We start from the raw sequence: 22,927 nt of genomic DNA, 5'->3' as shown, positions 1-22,927 counted from the left end.
CATGCTTTCTTGGGCTGATGGGAGTTGTAGTTCAGCAGCATCTGGTTCCCCCACACCTGAACTACCTAATCCAGCATCCCATTTCCTTCAATGCTCAACCAGATGTTTCCTGAAAACTCATAATACAGACATTTTTTTTTAACTCCCCAGCCAATTCCAAGGTATATTGCCTCTGGCTTTGGAGGCTCTCTGTAGCTTTCATAGCGAAGAGCTGCTGGTTCCTGTCTACCATAACCTCATCCTTTGAAAAGCTGTTCTGGCCACTAGCCATTCCTGCGTCTTGCGGTATTGAGTTCCGCCAGCTCATTATGTGTTGTGCGAAATAGAACTTCCTTTTGTCTGTCTAACCAGCTCTCACCCCATAGCAGCTGGACTCCATACCCGCAGATAAAGCAAACCCCCCAACCCCCCAAAACCTATTTAGAATTTTTTGATGACAGTATCAAAAGGAGGCACAGGAACCAGATGTGTTCTGTTGAAACAAAGTGCTTTTATTTTTAAGGAGGCACAATGGCGGAACAACTGTGAATAATAATAATAATAATAATAATTATTAATAATAATAATATTTACTAGTTGCTTCCCTCACAGAAACAATTTACAGAAACAAACATAACAAATATGAGCCCCCTACTCCACAAAAATCCATCTCAGCCCTTTTTCATGTTTGCTGCTTCCACGCCCAAGGACACAATCCAAACCCCAGCCTAGAAGCTTGGCCTGAGATGAACAACAGAGCCAAGGCAACTGCTCCTTTTCTGATTCTTCAAAAGAATCAATCCAATTGCTAGGGAGACAGTGGGTGGGAATGACTCACACGCTGCATAGCTATAGGCCAGCCGCAGCAAGCAAAGGGAAGAAGACCAGCAGGGCTATGAACTACCAGATTCTGCATGCTGCTAGCCCTCAGTGATAAAAGCGAACCATTTTAGTCCTTGGCCCCAAAAACGACTGGCGGATTCCATGTGTGAAGTTGTGAATCTTCGAAAAGCTGAGGAGCTGCTCCACTGCGGGGAAGGAAGCATGGCTCATGAGGTATTTGTGATTAGAATTGATGGTAGAGGTTGGAGAGAAGCATTGTGACTAGGAAGGCTGTGTTCCTTAAGGCAAAACAGAAGCACCCCCTCACTCTGATCACACAAAAGCCAGCTTTGCCAGTGCACAGCTCACTGTGGTCCTCAGCTCAGCCTTTCCCTGGAAATCAGCACCTCATATGCATAGCGGGTGGGGATTCTGAGAACTGTTTCATTCAGCATCACCTCCCTTTGCTGAGCAGTCAGAAAGAGGGTTCCCTGGCTGACACAGGGTCTGTATCTATAGGGGTGCACTCAATATCTTATTGGAGAGTGGGATCAGTCTGGAACTGACCCACTGCATGCTGTTCAGTTTTCTCTTCCAGGCGATCAAGCTCTGGGTAAAAATCAGTTCGGCAGCTTTTTAGCAACACTGCACAGAACCGATTGGCATATGCCTGTGACATCACAACCCCCCCCCCCACCTGGGAGCAATGTTTTGACTTCTAAATTCTCTTTTGCATTATTGAATTAAAAATGAAAGAAGAAGAGGAGTTTGGATTTGATATCCCGCTTTATCATTACCTGAAGGAGTCTCAAAGTGGCTAACATCCTCCTTTCCCTTCCTCCCCCACAACAAACACTCTGTGAGGTGAGTGGGGCTGAGAGACTTCAAAGAAGTGTGACTAGCCCAAGGTCACCCAGCAGCTGCATGTGGAGGAGCGGGGAAGCGAACCCGGTTCACCAGATTACAAGTCCACCGCTCTTAACCACTACACCACACTGGCTCACACCAATAAGGTAGCAAATAAACATTTAAATGAATATGCATAGATGAAATACATATATACCGTATTTTTCTGTGTATAAGACGCCCTCATGTATAAGACGACTCCTAATTTTTTTAACCCAAAATTAAGAAATTAAATTGTTTAGCTTTTTAGGGGGGGTGAGATCACTTCTGCCAATTGCCTGCCACTGTCAATCGCTTGCCACAGCTATTGCCGATTGCACATGTCGCTGCAGCTGCCAATTGCCTGCCCGCCTTGCCACAGCCACTAATTGCCTCCCAATTGCCGAAGCCACAGCCAATCACAAGCAGGCCTTGCCGCAGCCACCAATCACCCGCCGAATTGCCACTGTCAATCTCCTGCTTGCTGCTACCATTAATCACACGTCCCCCCTCTGTATTCACTATCCGTGTATAAGACGACACCCAATTTTTGCCTCTCTTTTTTCTAGCAAAAAGCACCGTCTTATACACAGAAAAATACGGTACATATTAAGGCACGCAGCTTATCCGAAATATGAGAGAGATGTGGGAGACACAACCACGGAATCAGAGTTCGAATGGTGGTATTATATCTGCCACATGCATTGTGAAGGTGGAAGGAAGCCAGGCTTCTAAGAACATCCGAAGATCCCTGTCGGAACAGGTCAAAGGTCCATGTAGCCCAGAAGCTTCTCACAGTGGCCAATCAGATGGCTCCGGGAAGCTCCCAGGCAGGGCATGAAGGCAGCAGCCCAGCTTGACTGTTGCTCATAAGAACACCAGAAGATCCCTGTTAGAACAGACCAAAGGTCTATGTAGTCCCGCATCCTGTATCCTACAGCAGCCAATCAGGCAGCTCCAGGAAGCTCACAAGGCAAGGCATGAAGGCAATCACTCAACCCGGATGAATCTGCTTGTTTATACCCACCATGCGGCTCAACACTTTCCCCTGGCGTTTTCCAAACTGGCACAAGCTCACGCTTTTTCCAGGAGATTCCAGCAGGAGTGGAGCACTAGGAAGTGCCCTGCTGAAGGTCTCCCAGCATCCGCTTGACTTCGTTCTCCACACGGATGAACTTGGCCTTCTTCCAAGGATTGGCCGTCTCCCGGCGGCTGCACCGCAGGTCCTCCAGGAGCAGGCCGAGGTGCTGTCGCACCCGGTCGCGGTCCCAGACGGGCAAGTTCTTCTGTACTACGTTCAGGATGACGGCCCAGTAGTCGGAGACGTCGGCCCCCATCGTCAGGAAGATGAGCACCTTGATGCCGTCGCGTTCCTTGCGGAGCGCATGGAGGGCCTGCTTGCCTTCCTCGCTGATGTCGTTGAAGTACAAGCTGGAGGGAAGGAAAGAGGAAAAGCTGAAGTAGGCAGGAAAGGCCTCTGCGCCCAAGAAGAAACAGCCAATTGGAGGAGCCGCCATGTTGAGGCAGTAACCAACGCCGGCAGCAGAATGTGGCGCTAACAGGGTGGAGTTTTAGAATGGGCTGCACCATTTTGGTCCACAAGAGGTAGGGGGGGGGGAGAGAGTCACGTTTTCGAACAACTATTTATGTCGAAACGTCGCTGCAAATAGAAAGCCAGCTCAGCAGGCAAAGGGCTATAACATCTCACTTTGAGATATTGTCTTTCTATATGCATGAGAATGGTAAAAAGATACAAAAAAAAAAAAAAAAAAACCAGAGAAGTATCCAAAAGGAGTGCCCCCTCATCTGCAGTCCGAAGTGGTACAGTCTTTTCTCCCACCCACATGCCTGGACCCAGGCTTAGGCAGTTAGCTAGAATGCAGATGTGCATCAACTTCTGACAAATTTGGGAGAGGAAATCCCCACCACCATTTAAAAAGCTACACCCACTTATCCTGTCATTCCCCCCCCCCCCAAAAAAAAAATGGTTTGGGATTTTTAAAACTGAAAATTCATGGCACATTTTGTTGCAAATTTCTCCTAATATAAATGTTTGTATGCACCTTTGTCTAATAAGCACATCTTTGCAAAGCATTTCCCCCTAATATAAAGCGTATCACCATGCTATGTTCATCAGTAGAAATGTTATTTTTAGGCAAACTTTACCCCACAATATTAATTTCTCTACACGCTGCTCTGCTAGACGGCCACACTGCAAAATTCAGAGAACTCTGGATTTCAAAGGAAGTTGGACAACATGACCCTTCCAACTCTACAATTCTATAAAGGATGTCTGCATTTCAGCTCATATACTGCACCAGAAGGTGCAAATTCAGTAAGTTTACCTTTAAATGAGAACTGAATTGGATGCCTCCCCCATCCCTAGTAATGGATGATGGAACCTAAGATCTTTTGGCCAAGGCATTGGCCGAGCAGAGCGTTCAAAATATGGCTCCTGCAGAAATTCATTAGCTACCCAGGAGCTTATTCCCTTTCCTCTGTGCCTGCGAACATCAGTATATTAAGCTAGGAAGCGGCAGGAAAGGATGCTGAGACTTACTGGACAGTTTCCAGAGTGGCGTGCCGCTTGGCCTCTTCCACCAGAGCGAGGGCAGTTGCGTCAGACACCGAATTGTAGGCTACGTCGAGTTCCTGCAGGTGCTGGTTTTGCGCCAAATGCTGGGTGATCACCTCCACGCCCCGGTTCCCCAACGAGGTGTGCAGCAGCGACAGGTGGGTCAAAGAGGTGTTGCCAGCAAGGCCTTCAGCGAGGTACTGGGCACCCTGCTCTGTCAGGGGGTTGTCCGCCAGCCTGTGAGTGGCAAAAATGAAGAAGAGCAGACAGTGAAAGTTGGGTTAGCCAAGGTTGTGACCCTACAGATAAGGTCCATCAACATCTGTTTGAGGATGAATAATTGTCGCATTTCCTATCCACGGTCTAAAACAGTCCTTTTCAAAGTGGGTTTTCCAGAAGTTTTATTTTTTGCCCTAAATTATTCATCATATATTTATCATGCAGGCTCTCTGGGCACCTTTGTGACTTTGAAAGGAGCACTCTGGGCCTCTCAACTCAAGCACCTTTGGGACTGGAAATAGTTTCTTCTTAAGTTTCCTAAACCAACAGCAAAACATGCCCCAGTGAAAAGACAGCGGGAAGAGCTGCCCACAGAGGAAGAGCCTGTGCCTCCCCCTCAACGATAGGGCCGGGACCCTGTTGATGCAGTTTGCAATGAAGTCTGACAGGTTTGCCCTCCCTCTTGCATGTAATGGGTGGACATGCCTTGGAATATGGCCCAGGACTCGCTGCGTGGGAGACACGCAGGAATTCATGGGAAGGGAAATCAAAGGATAGATGCAAGGCAGTAGACAGTTTGACAAATTAATACTGTGCTGATGAAACTGTCAGAAAACAGCAGTTTGAGATGAGAACGTCAGACCAAGCTAGCTCTGTTAAAGAAGTCAGCGTTCCTCTGCACACTGAGTGGGAAGGCAATCCCAGTGAAACCTCAGTGGCGTTTACTCTGCGTAAACGGGTGTAGGGGTTTCATCCTGGATTCAAAGAGACAAGTTGACTAGACACGTGACTGCAGGAGAACCATAAGGAGAACCTTTTGCATTTTCTTTAAAAGTTAACAAGAGTAGCGGGTTCAGAGCTGCGGTGAGGGGGCAGCAGAATCTGGTTGCTCTACTAATGTCCCACAATGCACTTTGACCCCATGTCCACCTGGTCACTGTGCGGAATTTATTTACTTATTTAATTTAATAAATTTTATTTGTGGCTTGATTGCGGGGGGTCAAATTGAAAGGTGTAGAGGGGATGTTGACATCCAGAGTTGGACTGTATCTCAGCTCTACTCAAGAGTAGACTCACTGAAATTAATGCATGTCAGTCAGGCCCACGACAAGCACTGGAGACAGGATATTATTTTATAGGTCTGCTGCTCTGGGTTTCCTTACTAAAGGCTGGATAGAATTAATCATCATCATCATCATCATCATCATCATCGTCATCGTCATCATCATCATCATCATCATCTGATTCTCCAGCTTTTATTTGGATGAGAATTTCCTTTCCTTTGGATGAGAATTCCTCTCCCAGTCCACCAAACTGTTGGAGGGGGGACTGGGAGAGATTTAGGGACAGAGAGCACCCCCTCCTCTCTGTGTGACTTGCAGTCTCCCTGTTCACACTCACCTTAGGGTACTCACACCACATTTCTCATGCAACAGCAGGTCCCTGATCTCCTTGCATGCTTCTGGCCCCAGGCTGTTGAGCTGCAAGCTGAGGGAAGACACACAGACACACAAAAATCAGTTTGCTTTTTTCCTTCCTCTTTTCCCTTCCTAATCATAGTTTGCCACCCTCTGGTGAAAGGCAAGAATGCATACCCTCTGACATTTCTCCAATGAAAATAGCGACATCCCATTCCACAATGATAATTTTACTATTTATACCCCCACCCACTCTGGGCAGCTTCCAACATATATAAAAGCATAATAAAACTTTTTTAAAAAATATTCTGTATACAGGATTGCCTCCAGACGGCTCGGGGGTCGAATAACTCCATAACCACCCAACATTTCTACAATAAAAATAGGGACATCCTAAGGAAAAGTGTGACATTTTGGGAACAAATAAGAAACCGGCATGGCTTCTCTAAATCAGGGACATCCCTGGAAAATAGGGACACTTGGAGGGTCTGTGATTCAAAGCTTGGGGAAACATCCTTTTTGTGGGCTTCTCCCAGGTGGGCTGATGGAGGAGTAATGGAGCAGTCCATTCCTCTTTTGGCAGCCTGCATGAAATTCCTGGTCGCCTGTGGTGATCTTGCGGCGGGAAGACACATTACAATGAACCTGATAAATTGTTAGGGCATGGGATTGTATCCAGCTAAGTCTTCCTCAGAGTAGACCTGCTGAAAGCAAGGAGCCATGGCTATTTATTTCTTTAGGTCTGCTCAGTGGGTGTTCTTCCTGGTGGAATCTGGGGTGCAAAAGGGGTCCTCCATAGCCCAGAGGCAGAAAATCTGCCATTGCCAATTTCTAAGATGGCAGGAAGCAAGGGCTGGGAAAGACTGTTCTCTGCCTGAAACCCTGGGGAGCCTCTGCAAGTCAGAGAAGACGATACTGGGCTGGACGGTACAAAGGAACTTCCTATGTTTCTACAACCTGAGCTTGTCTTTGAGCAACAGCTTGGTCATGTGAGCTTGTGAACAAAGTGCTAAGTCACTCTGGAACATTCTGGGTGGTATCTAACTCACTCCATCCATGCAAAGATTTGTGCTTGAGCAACATGGGTTCCCCCCCCTCCACATCCCCCATGCCCTGCAGAATCAGTTCTAGGGGTCCCTCCAGCCCTTCAGAGCATATATAGGGGAGGATACAGGACATGTGTGGGGAGAGAAGGGCAAGTTCCATTGTGCAAACTTAAATCCTTGCCCTGACATAACAATTGTCCTTAGGGCAACGTTGGAGAGAATACATAATCCAACCATCTCGGACCCTATGATCAGCAGAGGGGGGCTTCTTTGGTGGTGCCAACACTGGGATGTGCCCAGTTGGTACTGACTCACGGCGGGGCCTTTGTAGTGGTGGTTCCCTGGTTGTGGAATGCCCTCCCTACTGGGACATGCCTGCCTCCATCATTATTAACTTTCAGGAGGAATTTGAAAACATTCCTGCTTACCCAGGCATTTGGTTGGCTGAAGAATACTGTTCCTGGGACCTCAATAATATTAAATGGGAATTACGTTTCTAACTGTAATTGCTTTAATAATTATTTATTTTTTATACCCTGCACATCTGGTTGGGTTTCCCCAGCCACTCTGGGCAGCTTCCAACAAAATATTAAAAATACGATAAAATATCAAACATTAAAAACTTCCCTAAACAGGGCTGCCTTTAGATGTCTTTAAAAGTCAGGTAGTTGTTTATCTCCTTGACATCTGATGGGAGGTCGTTTCACAGGGCGGGTGCCACTACCGAGAAGGCCCTCTGCCTGGTTCCCTGTAACCTCACTTCTCGCAGTGAGGGAACCACCAGAAGGCCCTCAGAGCTGGACCTCATTGTCCGGGCTGAATGATGGGGGTGGAGATGATCCTTCAGGTATACTTAGCTGAGGCCATTTAGAGCTTTAAAGGTCAGCAAAGTTTAGTTTAGAAAGTTTTTGCTGTGCTTTTGTTTCTAAATTGTCTGTTTGGGTTCCTTGGGGAGGAAAGGCAGGATGTAAATTCAATAAACCAACCAACACTCACTGGAGTTTTTTGCACCGCAGCAAGACAGGGAAGAGAATCTTCAGGCTATTGATGTCGAGGTGGCAAGAGGCCAAGTTCAGCTCCTCCACCTCATGACTGGTGGTGCCCACGACAGATGCCACGACGGAGCACTTGAGAGGGGTCATCTTGACAGAGGAGAGGTTGATGGTCCTCAAGGACTGGACAGCCTCAGCTGTGAAGCGTTCATTCTGGAACTCATGCAGGAAGAAGAGGTAGTCCATGAGCTCGGACGGCGGCAAGCCCTTGCGGCTGTTGCGGATGACTGTCTTCTTCATGGCCTTGGCGATCTCAAAGGCTGCCAGGTTCTTTATGGAACAGCCAAGCTGGTCCAGGATGGCCCGGTTGCGCCGTGACAGCAGCCCTCCCATGAAGATGGGGAAGAGCTCAAAGACCTCGTCGTCCGAAGCCTCGTCTGGGTGGCGCATGGGACCTTCCACCCCGAGGATGCTGAAGTTGATCTGGTCCAACACGTCGTCATTGAAGTAGTCCTCCTCCTTGAACATCTCCACCGCCATGGTGCGGGCGATGGTGTCGCGGTCTTTGCTGGTGAACCGGCCGAAGTAGCGGGGGAAGACCTTGATGAGGCTGAAGAGCACCGGCAGGACGCGCAGAGGCAAGACTTTGGAGACGATGCTGAGAACCACAGTCACATCTTCACTCACCTTGCCAATGATCTCAGAGACCTCCTTGCCCACCCGTTGCCCCAGGGTCTTCTTCTCGCCCAGGACCACGTAGAGGGCCGCCAGGTACTCCTGCATGGCAGGGATGGTGAAGACAAAGGTGTGCTCCTTGCCCGACTGCACGCTGGGCGTCAAGAAGAAGCTGAAGACGTCTCTGCGGAAAACATTCAGGAGGTTGAGCTCACTCTCCGTCTTCATCTCCACCTCAAAGCAGCGGCGCAGGTCCTCTTCCGAGAAGGAGGTCTGCCGGGACATCACCCCCTTGTAGGCCAGCTTGCCCACTGTTTTGGACACGTATTTCATCATGGAGATGTCAGACGGGTCCGTGCTGTCCAGCACCTCCCCGCTGAAGTTGAGCCGCAGGAAGCTGGTGTAGATCCCGGTGAGGGTTTGAGTGGGGGGCACCGACTTGGTGAAGTAAAGGAAGTGCAACGTGGTGCAAACCAGCCAGCAGTAGGATGGCAGGAAGCAGGCGGCCGCAATCTGGTTGTGCCGCTCCAAGTTCCTGGACAGCATCTCCACCAAGTTGTCCTGCTCGTTTGCTTCCTCCGCCGTTGGAGGGCCAGAGGCCCCGAGGCACTCAGGCCTACGCAGGCGCAAATGGAAGTAGAGCTTCTGGAGGTTGATGTCGGAGAAGCCACAGACCTCAACGTAGCGGCCCACGAACTTGCTGGGGATGCGGCGCACCGCCGAGGGCCGTGTGGTGACGATGATGCTCGCCTGGAGAGACAGGAGACATGGCTTGGTCAATGAAATCCAAGGTCAGAACCCAAGACATAGAACCTAGGGAGCTACCTTATACCAAGGCAGAACACTCTTCCATCTAGCTCAGTATTGTTGACACTGTCAGTTGAGAACATAATGGTAGTTTTCTAGCCCTGGGTTCTGAGTCAGACCATTGGTCTATCCAGCTCAGAATTGTCTATGCCAGAGAATGGGGAACCTCTGGCACTCCAGATGTGTAGGACTTCAACTTCCAGCTGCCTTGGCCACCAGCATAGTCAATGGTCAGGGATGCAGGGAGTTGGAGTTTGACAACATATAGAGGGCCACAGGCTCCTCAGCTGTATTTTAATTTAATGGACCACCATTAAATGGGTTTTTGTTTGCTGAAGGCGACTGCATTCTGCTGCTGATTCTCTCTCTAAGCATGTACCATTTGTGGATCTCAAGGGAAAGAAGCGAGCGGTCTCACTCAGGGAGCCGCCTGTTCCACCAGCATGAAAGATGGGAAGCTGAGCTCAATCCATCAGCTTTGCTGAAGGCATCAAACCCCATCGGATGCCTCTTGCCTCTGAATTGTGCCAGCCAGTCATTATAAGAACAATTGTTTAAGTAATAATTGGTGCCTGAGTTCTGATTTCCCCCCTCTTCCCTCCCTATCCCCTTTTCCTTATGTGTTGTGTATGTTTTAGATTGTAAGCTTGTGGGCAGGGTCTGTCTTGTTTAATTGACTCTGGGAAGCTTTTGGGTGGAACAGCGGGTTCAAAGGCTCTAAATACATAAAGAACAATCTCCCCGGAACACAAACCTCTGGCATCATGTATTTCCTCAGCAGGTTGACCACAATGGCGGATGGAGGAATCGGCTCGTTGGGGTCGCAACAGAGTTCTGTGTGCGCCAGGCGGAAGTCTAGATTAAGGCGGTCCAGGCCATTGAGGATGAAGAGCACTTTGAGGTGGCTGGAACCCAACGTGGGCACCAGCTCCCGGAGATGAAGGTATTTCTTGGTGATCATGCGCCGCAAGGAGATGGGTGCGCTGCCCTGGGAAAGGTCCTCACAGGAGAATGGGATGAGCAGCTCGAAGCGTGGGAGGCGGCCGTGACACCAGTCCATTACCATCTTCTTGATAAGGGTGCTCTTCCCGGTGCCCACCGTGCCATAGAGGACCACGTTCTTCACCTGATTCCCGCAGGCGTCCACGTCAAAGAGGTTCTGGAGGCCAATGGTGTGGCTACGGGAGGCCTGCAGCTGGTTCTGGATGGTCATCTCAGGAGAAGGCTTCAGAATCTCCTCCAGGGAGCTCTCCCGAATCACGGGGTCCACGTGGGTGGTGTCTAGTGAGAACGACGGGCCAAACTGACGCTCCTCGTTTGGCTGCTGGCGGAACCAGTCAGAGAGGTTTTTGCGGTGTTTCTGGATGGCTTCTGCGGAGGAGAAAAGTGAGAGTTAGGGCTCCTGGGCGACCTATTTATTACACATTGGTTCCGATTTGCTAGCACAACACTTATAGAGAGGTTAGATTAGATCCAGGGTTTATTGAGCATTCGTTTTGATTTATTTGCAGAGAGGTTGCAAGTCAATGAACATTCCTCCTGCATTCATCCTGATTTGCTTGTGGGATGTTTACACATCCTCTCCGTTAGCCATACACAATGTCAATGCAGGTAAGCGCACAGTTTGTTCCTTTGCTGGAGCAAGCCACGTTCCTATTTGCTCATGCAGGAAAAGCAGTTTCCACTGGAAAACTGCATGTTCAAAGGGCTGTTTGAAAGCTGTTTCCCAAACAGCCCTGCACTGCTTTTTAAACCTCCAATTTTCAGGGGATTAAGAAGCAGCGCAATGTCAGGAGAAAGACTTTCAATCAGCCCTTTGCTAACATTCCTCCACTGCTCTTTTCTGATTTTTGGAGGTTCAAAGAGCAGCACGGGGATGTCTGAAAGTCCTTTGTTGCCCCTTAACTTCAAAGAATCTGCAAACCAAAGGATCACCATGAGATGTTTACAAAAGGCTGTTTGAAAGCCCTGCGCTGTGCTTTGAAGTCCTGACAAGCGGGGCTTCAAAGCACAGCATCACCTGACGTCACTATGGCTTCTCTAGTCATTTGTTGGAACCATGTTGTCAGGTGTTGGAGAGATTAAGATCTGCCCCCGCCGCCACCCAGAAAAGGCTCTCCATCCCAGCTTTCAAGCATCCCTTCTAATTCATCAGAAATAGAAACCTGCTTTTAAAAATTAAAAATAACCAAAGCGAAGGTCCCCAAGCTGCTCATTTCTACACCTCGATATCAAATTGCACGTCTGAATGTAATTGCAGAATTGCATAAATCTCTTGCTAAAAAGAGAAAAACACAAAGGGTTTTCGCCCAGACCCCAATGGCAGTGGTAGGCATGTCCCACTCCACCCCCGCCAGGGAATCTAGTTGTGTTCCCTGGTCCAGATTAGTGATCAGCAACAGCATCACTCCTTGGAAACATAAAGTAGTGGATTTACCAGAGGTGGGCACATTCTTCAGTGCTGGCTGGCTTGGTCTGGGGGAGGTTGGCTGAGATGGGAACCCCTGGGGTCCTCCCACATGACAGACAAAGTCCCTGTAAGAGAGAAAGGAAAGAAAATGAGAGGTATTTTTTTTTTTTAGTGTTTATATTATTAACTTGTAAGATATGGATTTGTTTTTTGTTGTTGTTGCTTTTTTAGTTTTCCGAATGTTGGTTTTTGTGTGTTGTGTATTGTTATTTTTCGATATTTTTCCTGTTGTTGTGTGGAAAATACTAATAAAATTTATTTAATACAAATAAATAAATAAATCCTTAAATTATTTAACTGATTATTATCAATAAAAAGTTTGTGAATGTTTATTCAAAAAAAGAAAATGTGAGGTATTTGGGCCCCAGGTGGCTAAGGAAAAGAGAACCCCTATAAGGCTGGCAGCTCTGTTTTTTGCAAATACAAATGCATTCCAGAGCATGAAAACAAACAAACAAAAATGTATTCATTTGTTTCCAGAAAGAACAGATTGTGGACAGCTTCCTATGTCTGGATAGAGAGACAGACAGGCAGGCAGACAGACTCTCTGTCTAAATTTCAACATCAATTTATGGCTAGCAAAGTAGCAAGAGATGATAAAAGTAAATATGGAGGAAGGCAGATACAGTCATACCTTGGAAGTCAAACAGAATCTGTTCCGGAAGTCCATTTGACTTCCAAAATATTCAGAAACAAAAGCGCAGCTTCTAATTGGCTGCAGGAAGCACCTGCAGCCAATCAGAAGCCCCACTGGACGTTCAGCTTCTGAAAGAACGTTCGAAAACTGGAACACACAGTTCTGGTTTTTGATCATTCAGGAGCCGGAACGCTCGACTCCCAAGGCATTCGGGAGCCGAGGTATGACTGTATAAAAGTAATAGAACACTTTTGAATGTTCAAAAAGGCTTCCCTTGTATTGTCTCAGTGGTTCCCAATTGGTGGTCCATGGACTCCAGGGGGTCCACATAACCCATCTAGGGGATTGGCCGTGTCTTGAACGAGATTCTAGCACCCTAAACTGCACATTTCTTGGGCACTGTGCTCTCAGAAAGGTCACATCACTGGGACATGTTGGAGGGTATGGTGACACCATTCACATAACAAAAAATACCAAAAGTAGGGGGTTCGTGGGTTGGCTTTTGAAAAACAGGGCGTCCACAGTACTTTGCTAATTGGGAACCACTTCTTTATCTAATCAAGGAAGGGGTGGCTAACCAGATGTTGTTGGACTCTAACTCTAATCAGCCCCAGCAGCCAGATTGGCCAATGGTCAAGGACCCTGGGCATTGTAGTCCAACAAAAGAGGACCCCTGTGTACAGCACGCTAGCCTCTGCACCCATTCGTGCACCTCTCTCTAACCTCCAGCCAGAAAAGCAAGAGGCATTCTCAGAGATCAAGGACACCTTCCAGCCAGTCAAAAACACTTATATGCATAGCAGGGCATATAAGGGGCGTGGCCTGATTAAAGTTCCAATGGCCAGATAGAGAAGGCTGGAGGGCTGCATTTGGACCCTGGGCCTGTAGTTCCCCACTCATGTTCTAGGTTGCCAAGAGTTCAGTACCCAGCACGGCATCCTTACCTGACAGGAGATGCTGATCTTAAGAAGAACAAGGTCCGGTCCACATGCAGGATCCTCTTGAGGACCAGGCGGTTCCCAGCACCTTCAAGGAGAGATTCCAGGACAAAGTTATTACAGCATTGGTTTATGTTATATTATTTACACATTAGTACTTATTATTTACCTATTATAAGCCTAACTTGAGAAACAAAGCCACAGAACCACGCGTAAGGTAGCTGGATCCAGACTAAATCAGCTAAACTTAGTTCTCTTAGCTGAAATGAGTGGGTTGTTGATTTCAATGGGACCCAAGTTCAGTCCCATCTTATGTGTAAAATCAAAAGCACGTTTCTGGTCCTAAGGAATATGGAAGGAGGAAGGTCTCTGCCCCAAGGAGCATGCACTTGGGCTTCATTTCAGTGGCACATGAGGTTGAAGGGGACATATCAAGGGCTTCACAGGGGGGTTTTAAGGAAAGCCTTAAAGGAAAAGTGGGAAGAGGGATAGGCTGAAGTTTAGTTTCTCTGTTTCTAATTTTTCCAGTCTTAAATTCAGTTCTCTATATTTCCATATCAGTTTGCATTTTTTTTTAAAAGGTGACATGAAAATTTATCACCATTAGTGTAATTTTTTCCTCCTAATATACATATTTTAATGCAATATTACCTAATACATTAATTATTTTTTACAGTTATGCATCGCTTTTTAAACCTCAAAGTGTCTTACAGAATAAAAATACGAACAACAAAAAAATATTAAAACCAAATATAAAAGCAGCAATAAAAGAAGACTCCAAAGTGCAGATCGATCTATCTATCTATCTATCTATCTATCTATCTATCTATCTATCTATCTATCATCTATTTCTATCACAAAAACAAATCTCACCCAACCCACTTAAAAGGATGAGTGGAATATAAAGATCACAAACATACCCTCCAAATTAAGGTTCAAAGGAGAGAGCAAATTATTTTTTTAAAATGTCTGGCAACTAAAAACAGACAACAATGGTGCCAGGTGGGTTTCTCTGGGGAAAGAGATCAGCAAAAGGGGAGCCATCACCTCTGCAACCCCTAGGCATTGAGAGAGGGAGTGTTTAAGGATAAGGAGCAGGAAGGAAAGACACCCTGCCCAAAGAACAAACGTGCTCAGAGGCACTCTTACTACTTCTGCCAGTTCCAGACTCTGAAAGCAGGGCCCTGGAGATTGAACTCTGCCTTACCTAGCGCTGAGTCCAGATGCATCGCGGAAGCTACAACGCCTCTGCTGGCCTTCTGCTTGGCCTCTATTTGCTTCAGCCTGCTCCAGCTGCTCCCTGCCTTGCATGGCCATCTCCTCAACGGCATGGTGGTGGAAGGAACCTGCCTTTCAACTGGAAGACACACGTAAAAAGGTCAGAAAGCAGAGCTGGAATTTCCTCCACCACCACCCTGTCCCCCAGAATCTGATAATCAAGATCTGCGAAAATCTCATCACTGAGGCAGACATAGCTTGGAGGCCAGGGGCCTCCTGAGCAAGCCTGTCTCTGTAACTATATCTATTGTATACTATATATTTTTTCTCACACTTCTTTCGGATAATTCCCTTCCTCAAAACAGCTCACATCAATACTGTGGGGTCACTTCCAGTCAAGCTGTTTAATGACCATTTAGCACAATTTGATTGCAGTGAGAACTATTCTTTAATGAGCTTTCATCTCGATTTGATTATGGGGAGATTAGACAGTGTTGCATCAAACAAGCATTATCTCCCAGAGCAAATTACCTGTCACTTTCCTTACAGCAAACAATCTGACCTTTGGGGGATGGGGAGGGGAGCATGCTTGCTGCACAATAGTGCAAAATCAACGTTAATTGAGCAACCTGAATTTGCTGATTCAGAGCCCACTGTAGAATGGGAACAGTGGGGTGAGTGGCAGGGGAGCTAATGGCAGGTGGAACCAGAGGTCTCATAGACGGTTCTGATTTTATTATTTATTAAATTTATTAAATTTATATACCACCCTTCATCTAAGGATTACAGTTTCCTCCCCATCCTCCTTGATAGACCTGGGTTTCACATGCACACATTCTAGGAGTCTCACAAATTACGAACTCTAGACAGCGGCAATAGCAGGTTTTATCCAGAAACTTGCACTCACACAGATCTTAGAATGGGGAGAATGTTCACGGCACGCACAGAAAGAATCAAATATACACATTTAACCTTTCAGTGGGGAATAGCTCAGCAAATAGTACATTTCTATTATGGGGAACGACTCAAGAGAATGGTTTGGGAGAATTAACTAATTCTAACCAGAGGGACCTGGGAAGTTGCAGGAATCGAGAAAAAACATTGGCTGGCTTCACGGTTTTCCCGATATTCTGATTTTTTTGCATAGCACACACACAGTTTGTGATATATTGCAAGGTCAATATATAATATTGCCAGGCCAAATATTATGAAACTGATATCATGATATGGACTTCAAAGTGGTTTTGGGCGATACAGCGATATATCACCCAGCCGTAATTCATTGTATTACAAATAGAATTCTAATTAGAAATTGCACAGCATCAAGCACAACACATTACAATTGCTACAACAGGTAGAAAAGATCATTAAGTGGCCTGCCAGGATGATCAGCTATTTTCAAGTGGTCGGGGGGTGGGGGCAAAGTTGGTCTACACTGACTGATAGGGACTTGCTAAGATTTTAGGCAGTTAAGTCTCTCCTCCAGCCCTACCTGGTGATGTTGCCAGGGATTGAACGTGGAACCTTCTGCATGCAAGGCAGATGACCTACCCCTGAGCCCTTCGCTGACTACACATGCCCAAGAAGGAGCAAGCCCACAGAGGCCAAGAGGTGATGCAAAAGGGTGGCTTCCAAAACACACATGCACACTACTGGTAGGAAGCCAAAAACAGATCTAAACACACAGTCACACATTCTCAGAGACAGGAAAGGAGGAGCAAGTTTGGAGGCTACCATTTGTTGTGAAAATAGAAAACGGGAAGAAGCCAAAGGTACCTTTTCAGTCCCTGTAGACAATCGCAAAGCAGGAGTCCTGGAGCTTGTCGAAAGTCCTAAGTCAGGATGGAACAGCAAGGGCTGCAGCAAGGACTTCTGCTTGACTAAGTAGAGACCCAGGGAAGCAGGAGACTGGAGGCAGTGGAGGCAAAGCAAGGGTGAGAATGCAACACTAGACACCGGGGTTTCAGCCAGGGAAAAGCGATTCAGCAAGAAGGACTTCAGGCAGCCAGTGGAGGCCAGCAGAAAAGGAGCCAAGAGGGGGATCAGGAGCCTGGTTTTTATACTTTGGGGGACAAAAGCTTCAAAGCGAATTCCAAAGTTGATTGGATCAGTGACATGTTGCTCCTGGCCAATCCTTTTGGTTCATGGCAAGGTGGGGTGGGTCCCCGCCTTAATAGGATTATCTTTCGTTATCTTTCCTTGGCATAGTTACACCTTGGCTAGTGTGATTGGATTTTAGACTGGGTGGGCTTAGAAGTGCACCTTGTGAGGATGGCTAATTCGACTGCACTGCCCGAGGTGCAAATGGCTGTGCACAGAACAACATCACCCCAGTCTGGATTATTCCTAAATTTCATTTTAGCAAATTCCCACCTCCCATTCCATGCTTTTTTCTTCAACCCCTCTCTTCCACTTCCTTTAACCTTACAATAATCCATGCAACTGTCTCTTCTCCGCAGCCCTCTGAACACAAGCCCCAAACATGGTTCATTATACTTTTCCACCACGAAGTAAGGAAAAATATAACTTTAAAGAAAAACAGCCAACACATTTAGTCCCAGTAACCTTACATGCGCTTTCTTGAGAGCAAATCCCACCAAAATGAACTTTTCAGGAAACATGCATCAGACCAAGCTATGTACTGTCTCCCCTTAAAGCAGCAGGCCTCACTAAAGGACTTCACCAAGCCGGCAAAGACTGACACATTTACAGCCAGCTTTGCCGCAGAGGCCTGGCTTGGAACTTGCCAGGCTGGCCACAGAAGGGCTCTTAGCAATTCCTGGTGCAGAGGCCAGCTCAGGACACTGTGCCGTTAGAAAACGGTGAAAAAGACAAATGAAATTTGAGCTCTGAGGCCAGGCAGCTTAAACGTTGCTCTCAGAATTAATGGTACAAATCAGTCACAAATACGCAAAAAAGGGAGAGAGAAGGCATGGATTTTCTCCGAGCAAATGCATGCAAAAATGGGCTCAATTTTGCAGAACCTGCTACATCCTTATGTGCGTCCAGGGGTTTGCAACTGATCAGGAATAAATCAGCCTTGCCTTCTCTTGAGCTTTTAACGGTAGCTTTTATGTGCAGAAATCGATAGGCAGGAAAAAAATACAACTGCTGTACAACCACCTCCTGCTAAAGGGAAAACTCCAGTGGCCATCTGAGAAGCTAAAACAAATGCACATGCTGGCAGCCCTGTGGCTATAGCTTAGCTCAGGGGTCAGCAACCTTTTTCAGCCATGGACTGGTCCACCGTCCCTCAGACCATGTGGTGGGCCGGACTATATTTTTTGGGGAGAAATGAACGAATTCCTATGCCCCACCAATAACCCAGAGATGCATTCTAAATAAAAGGACACATTCTACTTATGTAAAAACATGCTGATTCCCGGACCATCCGCGGGCTGGATTGAGAAGGCGATTGGGCCGCATCCAGCCCCCGGGCCTTAGGTTGCCTACCCCTGGCTTAGCTGGTAACAGAATCCTAGAGACTGCAGGGCTTTGCCACTGCATCTTAAGTCGAGCTACAGAGTCTGGAATCATGGCTAAAGTTATGCAGCTGAATCCATCATGGCAGGCATCAAAGAGTTAAGATGAGAGGCTTTAAAGCATCAGAGAGTGTGCCTGTCCACACCTGTCATTACCTGTAAATCCAGGCCTATCTCTAAGGAATTGTATCTGCTGCTGTTCTTTGGTTACCTTGAGATGTGTGTGTTTTCACACCAACAAACCTTGCTGAGCAAGGCAAGGCAAACAGCAAGGGGAAAGGGACAAGTGAGTTGTTGTTCCTCAGCCCAGCTGAACAACACACAAGCAAATTGGGATGAATGTTCATTGTTGCACAATCCCTCTGCAAACAAATCAGGATGTATGTGCAATAAAGACCACTGCACATACTTTGTTCAAACAAATGCTGAATGCTGAATAAATGGGTTATCTGGAGGAGCCACTCGTTTTTAATGCTGGGGTGTATTACTGCTGCTTCATTTCATCTTTGACTTTCCTTTTTTTGTTCCAATAAATTTTATTGTAGATTTGCTTTACTACAAGTGTTTGAAAAGCGGGGTATACAAAGCTTTAACATGAAATTAATCTAAAGCTACTGGTTCATTTCTAAAGGAGAGATACTTGGGTTCAGACTTCTGGGAGCTACATTCTTGGCTTAGGTTTTGTTTCTGATGCATGAAGAGGAAAATTAACTCTGTACATGCTCAGGAGCCTTGGGGTATCCTGAACTCTGATCAAACACTGAACTCTGTCGTGCTGGATTGAGTCCCAGCTCAGATTCAGCCCAGCTTCCAGCAGTCCCCACTCACCTCAAAGTTAGCAGAGAGATTGACTAAAGAGTGATACACCTGAATGGCAATTAAAAGCAAAACACTGATACAACATTTGTAACTCACTTTCCTCAAAATTTCAGTTAGGCAGAACATATTTGTGTTCTTTTAAAATTTTAAAGTTCAGGACCTTTCTGTGCAATTTGTAATCGGTTAACAGTGGAAACAGTTTAATGTGTATCACAAAATAAGGCCGGTGATCCTTAATAGCTTGGGATTGCTCGCTAGCCTTGGAAATGAATGAACTCTGGCCATTCAAAGCTAGCACAAACAAGAAGTTATAGCAACACTTTGGCAAGACTCTGGGGGTTCTCCTATCTCCATGGGGTTGTCACCCACCCCTGCATTTCCCCATAACAATAATGGCCTGAAGAACTTGGGTGCTCAGAGAATATAGCCAAGGTGTTTGAGCTGATATTAAATATCGCAATAGGGAGGGATTTGTTAAATCTCCCTCTACTCTTGGGAGAAAAAAACCTGACAGGATTATACCATATACAGTATATTTTTGTTTTGTTGTCTGTGGGCGTTTCCATGCTCTTGCTATCTTTTGATGAAATTCAATTACATACCGGCAAATTCAGCTTGCGCAATTCAAGATAATTTGGTGCTTTCGTGCAACAAACCTGCTCCCCCCCCCCCCGCCCCTGCAACCTGCTCCAGACTTTTTGCAAAAAGAAAAGTGACAGAGAAAGGCAAAGGAAAATGTGGGACAATATTTGCTCGAAGCAACATCATATAACCTCCCAGGAAACATAGGAACCAACTCCTGGGGTCCAAGGGCCCTTTGCTTCCCCCTAAAATATTTGAGGGGGCCTGCCCCCAATAGTTGATAGGCATTGCCATTAAAATTGTGTGTGTGTCCCATGTCTTATGATCAGTTAGGTGGGGCAGGGCTTACCCCCCAATATTTTATTTAAGTTGGCACCTCTGCCAGGAAACAAATCAGAATGAATAGTGAACGAACAGCTGACACCTAAAACTTTGTGAAACAGATGATGGATTTTTCGGAGCTAGCCGACCTGACCAGAAGAGTCCGCGACCAGAAGGAGGAAGAGTATCAAGAGGAATGGAAGAAATTCAAAGATTATTTAGTTAAATATGTTAAGATAACTTAAACACAATTACCTGTGAGTACCAAATCGGCCTAGGATTTAAATATGCGACATTGTAGAATACCATGGATTAAAAGTTAAAATGAAAAGAAAGAAAGATGTTAATTGGACCAGGTAAATTTTATGTGAAACTAGTTTTGGAAAACTGCTACAATGATTTATATGGAAACTCAGCTAGGGGGATTCAAGGAAGTCACTTAATGTTAACAAAAGTGGAATTTTTACAGTTAGGATATATGTATTGTTTGCTTGTTTTTTGATGTTTTCTTTTTATGTTGGTTGATATATTTGTTTTAAATTTGGAAAACCAATTAAAAAAAACTGGGGGGGGGGGGGACAATAAAACTTTGTGAAGCAAATCAGAACGCATGCTCAATAAACAGATTGTCTGGGACACACCTGCCGTGATCCCCCCCTGAGCCCCTACCAAGGAAAAATCGAAGGGAATCGGGGCAGCTGGGATGACTTTCCTGCTTCCCTTACCAACCCTCCCTTGCCACCAGAGTCCTCCGAGAGAGAAGAGCGGGAAAGCGGCTCAGAGTTGGCCCTGCGCTGGCGTGACCCCTCTGACCACCCGCGAAATTTTACCTCCGGCGAAGGATCTTCCGAGCGGATGGCCGATGCAGCCGTGCCCTTTCTTCCATCAGGGTCTTTTTGTCGTCTGCCGCGTGTCTGTCTGTGTTGATCTGCTTTTTCAATAGGCCTCTGGGAGGTTCGCGTTGCATTCAGAACAAGCTTCTCTTCGCCTCCCCGGCGGTTTATTTTTGTCTCTGTGAAGGCTCCTGCCCTCTGTCAGTTTATTTTGCAGCCGTAACTTCCTGCAAAGAAAGCCCTTCCCACTTGGCCTTACAAACTGCCTCTCTCGCAGCTGGCAGAGCTTCCAAAAGGGGGAAAAAGCACAAAACCAGGGAGGGGAAGATTGAGCAGAGAAGGCGAGCAAGATAGGAGCTGGATTACCACAGAGTGCATATGTGTGCGTTTTCTGGCACAGACAAAACAGCTTGCTTCCTGCCCCACTGGATTTGCTTCAGATGCAGCCGCCTCTATGCAGAATTGCGTAAACGTGGAGATATCCACTCCTGTGACTCTGAATCCCCTTTGCTGGAAACAAGCACCTGTGGGATTTCTGCCTGTCCTAAACCTTCTCCAGATGTGCAAGACATGCTGCTGGGGTCTGGGAAGCCATTGGCAACCCTCTTCTTATTTCCTGGGTGTTACATGAAGGTTCAGCTGCAAAACCTGTTTGCAAAGAACCCTGGAATGTGAGAAGCAATGCTAAACAAGAGTGGCCCTCTGAGCATGGGCAGAGTGCTTTTTGCCCTGAATATGGAGGTTCTGTTCTCTGCATGCTAATACTAAATGGCTGTTGCTCAGTCTGAGCACGGCTAGAGAGAAGAGTAGAGGCCTTGGGAAAATGAAAAGAACGATGCGGCAGATTTTAATTTCAGTTGTATTGGGGGGGCTGGAATGGTGATTGAAACAGGAACATGGAAAGCTACCTTCTCCCCAGCCAGATAATAATAATAATAATAATAATAATAATAATAATAATAATTTATTATTTATACCCTGCCCACCTGGCTGGGTTTCCCCAGCCACTCTGGGCAGCTTCCAACAAAACACTAAAATACATAACCTATTAAACATTAAAAGCTTCCCTAAACAGGGCTGCCTTCAGATGTCTTCTAAAAGTTTAGTAGTTATTTTTCTCTTTGACATCTGGTGGGAGGGCGTTTCATAGGGCGGGCATCACTACCGAGAAGGCCCTCTGCCTGGTTCCCTGTAACTTGGCTTCTCGCAATGAGGGAACCGCCAGAAGGCCCTTGGTGCTGCACCTCAGCGTCCGGGCAGAACGATGGGGGTGAAGACGCTCCTTCAGATATACTGGACCGAGGCCGTTTAGGGCTTTAAAGGTCAGCACCAACACTTTGAATTGTGCTCAGAAACATACTGGGAGCCAGTGTAGGTCTTTCAAGACCGGTCTTATATGGTCTCGGTGGCCGCTCCCAGTCACCAGTCTAGCTGCCGCATTCTGGATTAGTTGTAGTTTCCGGGTCACCTTCAAAGGTAGCTCCACGTAGAGCGCATTGCAGTAGTCCAAGCGGGAGATAACCAGAGCATGTACCACTCTGACGAGACAGTCTGTGGGCAGGTAGGGTCTCAGCCTGTGTACCAGATGGAGCTGATAAACAACTGCCCTGGACACAGAACTGACCTGTGCCTCCATGGACAGCTGTGAGTCCAGAATTTCTTGGGTCCATCCTTGGGTCCATCTAGCTCAGTATTGTCCACACTGACTGGCAGCAGCTCTCCAGGGCTGCAACTAGGGAAATCTCTCCCAGCCCTATCTGGAGATGTCGGAGATCAAGCCTGGGCCCTTCTGCATGCAAGGCAGATATTCCATCCATTGAGTTACATCTCTTCCTAACAAATCAGAAAGTCAGGTCCACGTGTCATGGGAAGCTGAGCAGAACAGTGGCGTCCTGGCATGTTTTAACCACCTGCACAAAAAGGAAGTGCAGGGAGAATGTGGCATTGCGCTGCTCGATCAGGAATCCTTTCCTACTGTGATGTGCAAATGTCACCAGTCTAATCGGCAGCGTTTACCCCTTGATGTGGCTCAGCACATTGGTTTCAGCTCAACATCCTTCACCACCCACCCAGAATTTGCCTGGCCAGAATTTGCAACACTGGTTTAAGCTGCAGCACCACTCCCTGTGAAACCAGAAATGATGGTGTTCCAGCCCTTCTGGTTTGGCCTCTTAGTCAAGCCGCCTTCATCAGCAGCTAAGGGTGGTGT

General features: G+C 46.8%; 1 protein-coding gene across 1 annotated transcript; it reads right to left on the bottom strand.

Moving 5' to 3' along the window:
• Positions 1–507: 507 nt before the first annotated feature.
• NLRX1 (NLR family member X1) lies at positions 508–21,389 on the bottom strand. The gene is made up of 9 exons (XM_083713947.1): positions 20,716–21,389; positions 14,671–14,820; positions 13,470–13,551; positions 11,856–11,953; positions 10,173–10,789; positions 7,941–9,361; positions 5,882–5,968; positions 4,247–4,498; positions 508–3,117 (listed from the first exon to the last, which is right to left on the bottom strand). Exons 2-9 carry the CDS (start codon positions 14,792–14,794, stop codon positions 2,799–2,801), a joined length of 3,000 nt encoding a protein of 999 aa, XP_083570073.1. The 5' UTR covers positions 14,795–14,820; positions 20,716–21,389; the 3' UTR covers positions 508–2,798.
• Between the last annotated feature and the right edge of the window lie 1,538 nt (positions 21,390–22,927).

Source organism: Podarcis gaigeae (genome assembly GCF_964106915.1).
Source record: "Podarcis gaigeae genome assembly, chromosome: 15".
Taxonomy (NCBI): domain Eukaryota; kingdom Metazoa; phylum Chordata; class Lepidosauria; order Squamata; family Lacertidae; genus Podarcis; species Podarcis gaigeae.
This window is presented reverse-complemented; position numbering and strand designations above follow the sequence as displayed.

Coding starts and splice junctions, on each gene's coding strand:
- NLRX1 (XM_083713947.1), bottom strand. CDS start 14,794: ATGCCGTTGAGGAGATGGCCATGCAAGGCAGGGAGCAGCTGGAGCAGG. Junction 11,954..13,469: donor AGATCAGCATCTCCTGTCAG/GTAAGGATGCCG, acceptor TCTCTCTTACAG/GGACTTTGTCTGTCATGTGG. Junction 10,790..11,855: donor GAAGAATGTGCCCACCTCTG/GTAAATCCACTA, acceptor TCTCCTCCGCAG/AAGCCATCCAGAAACACCGC.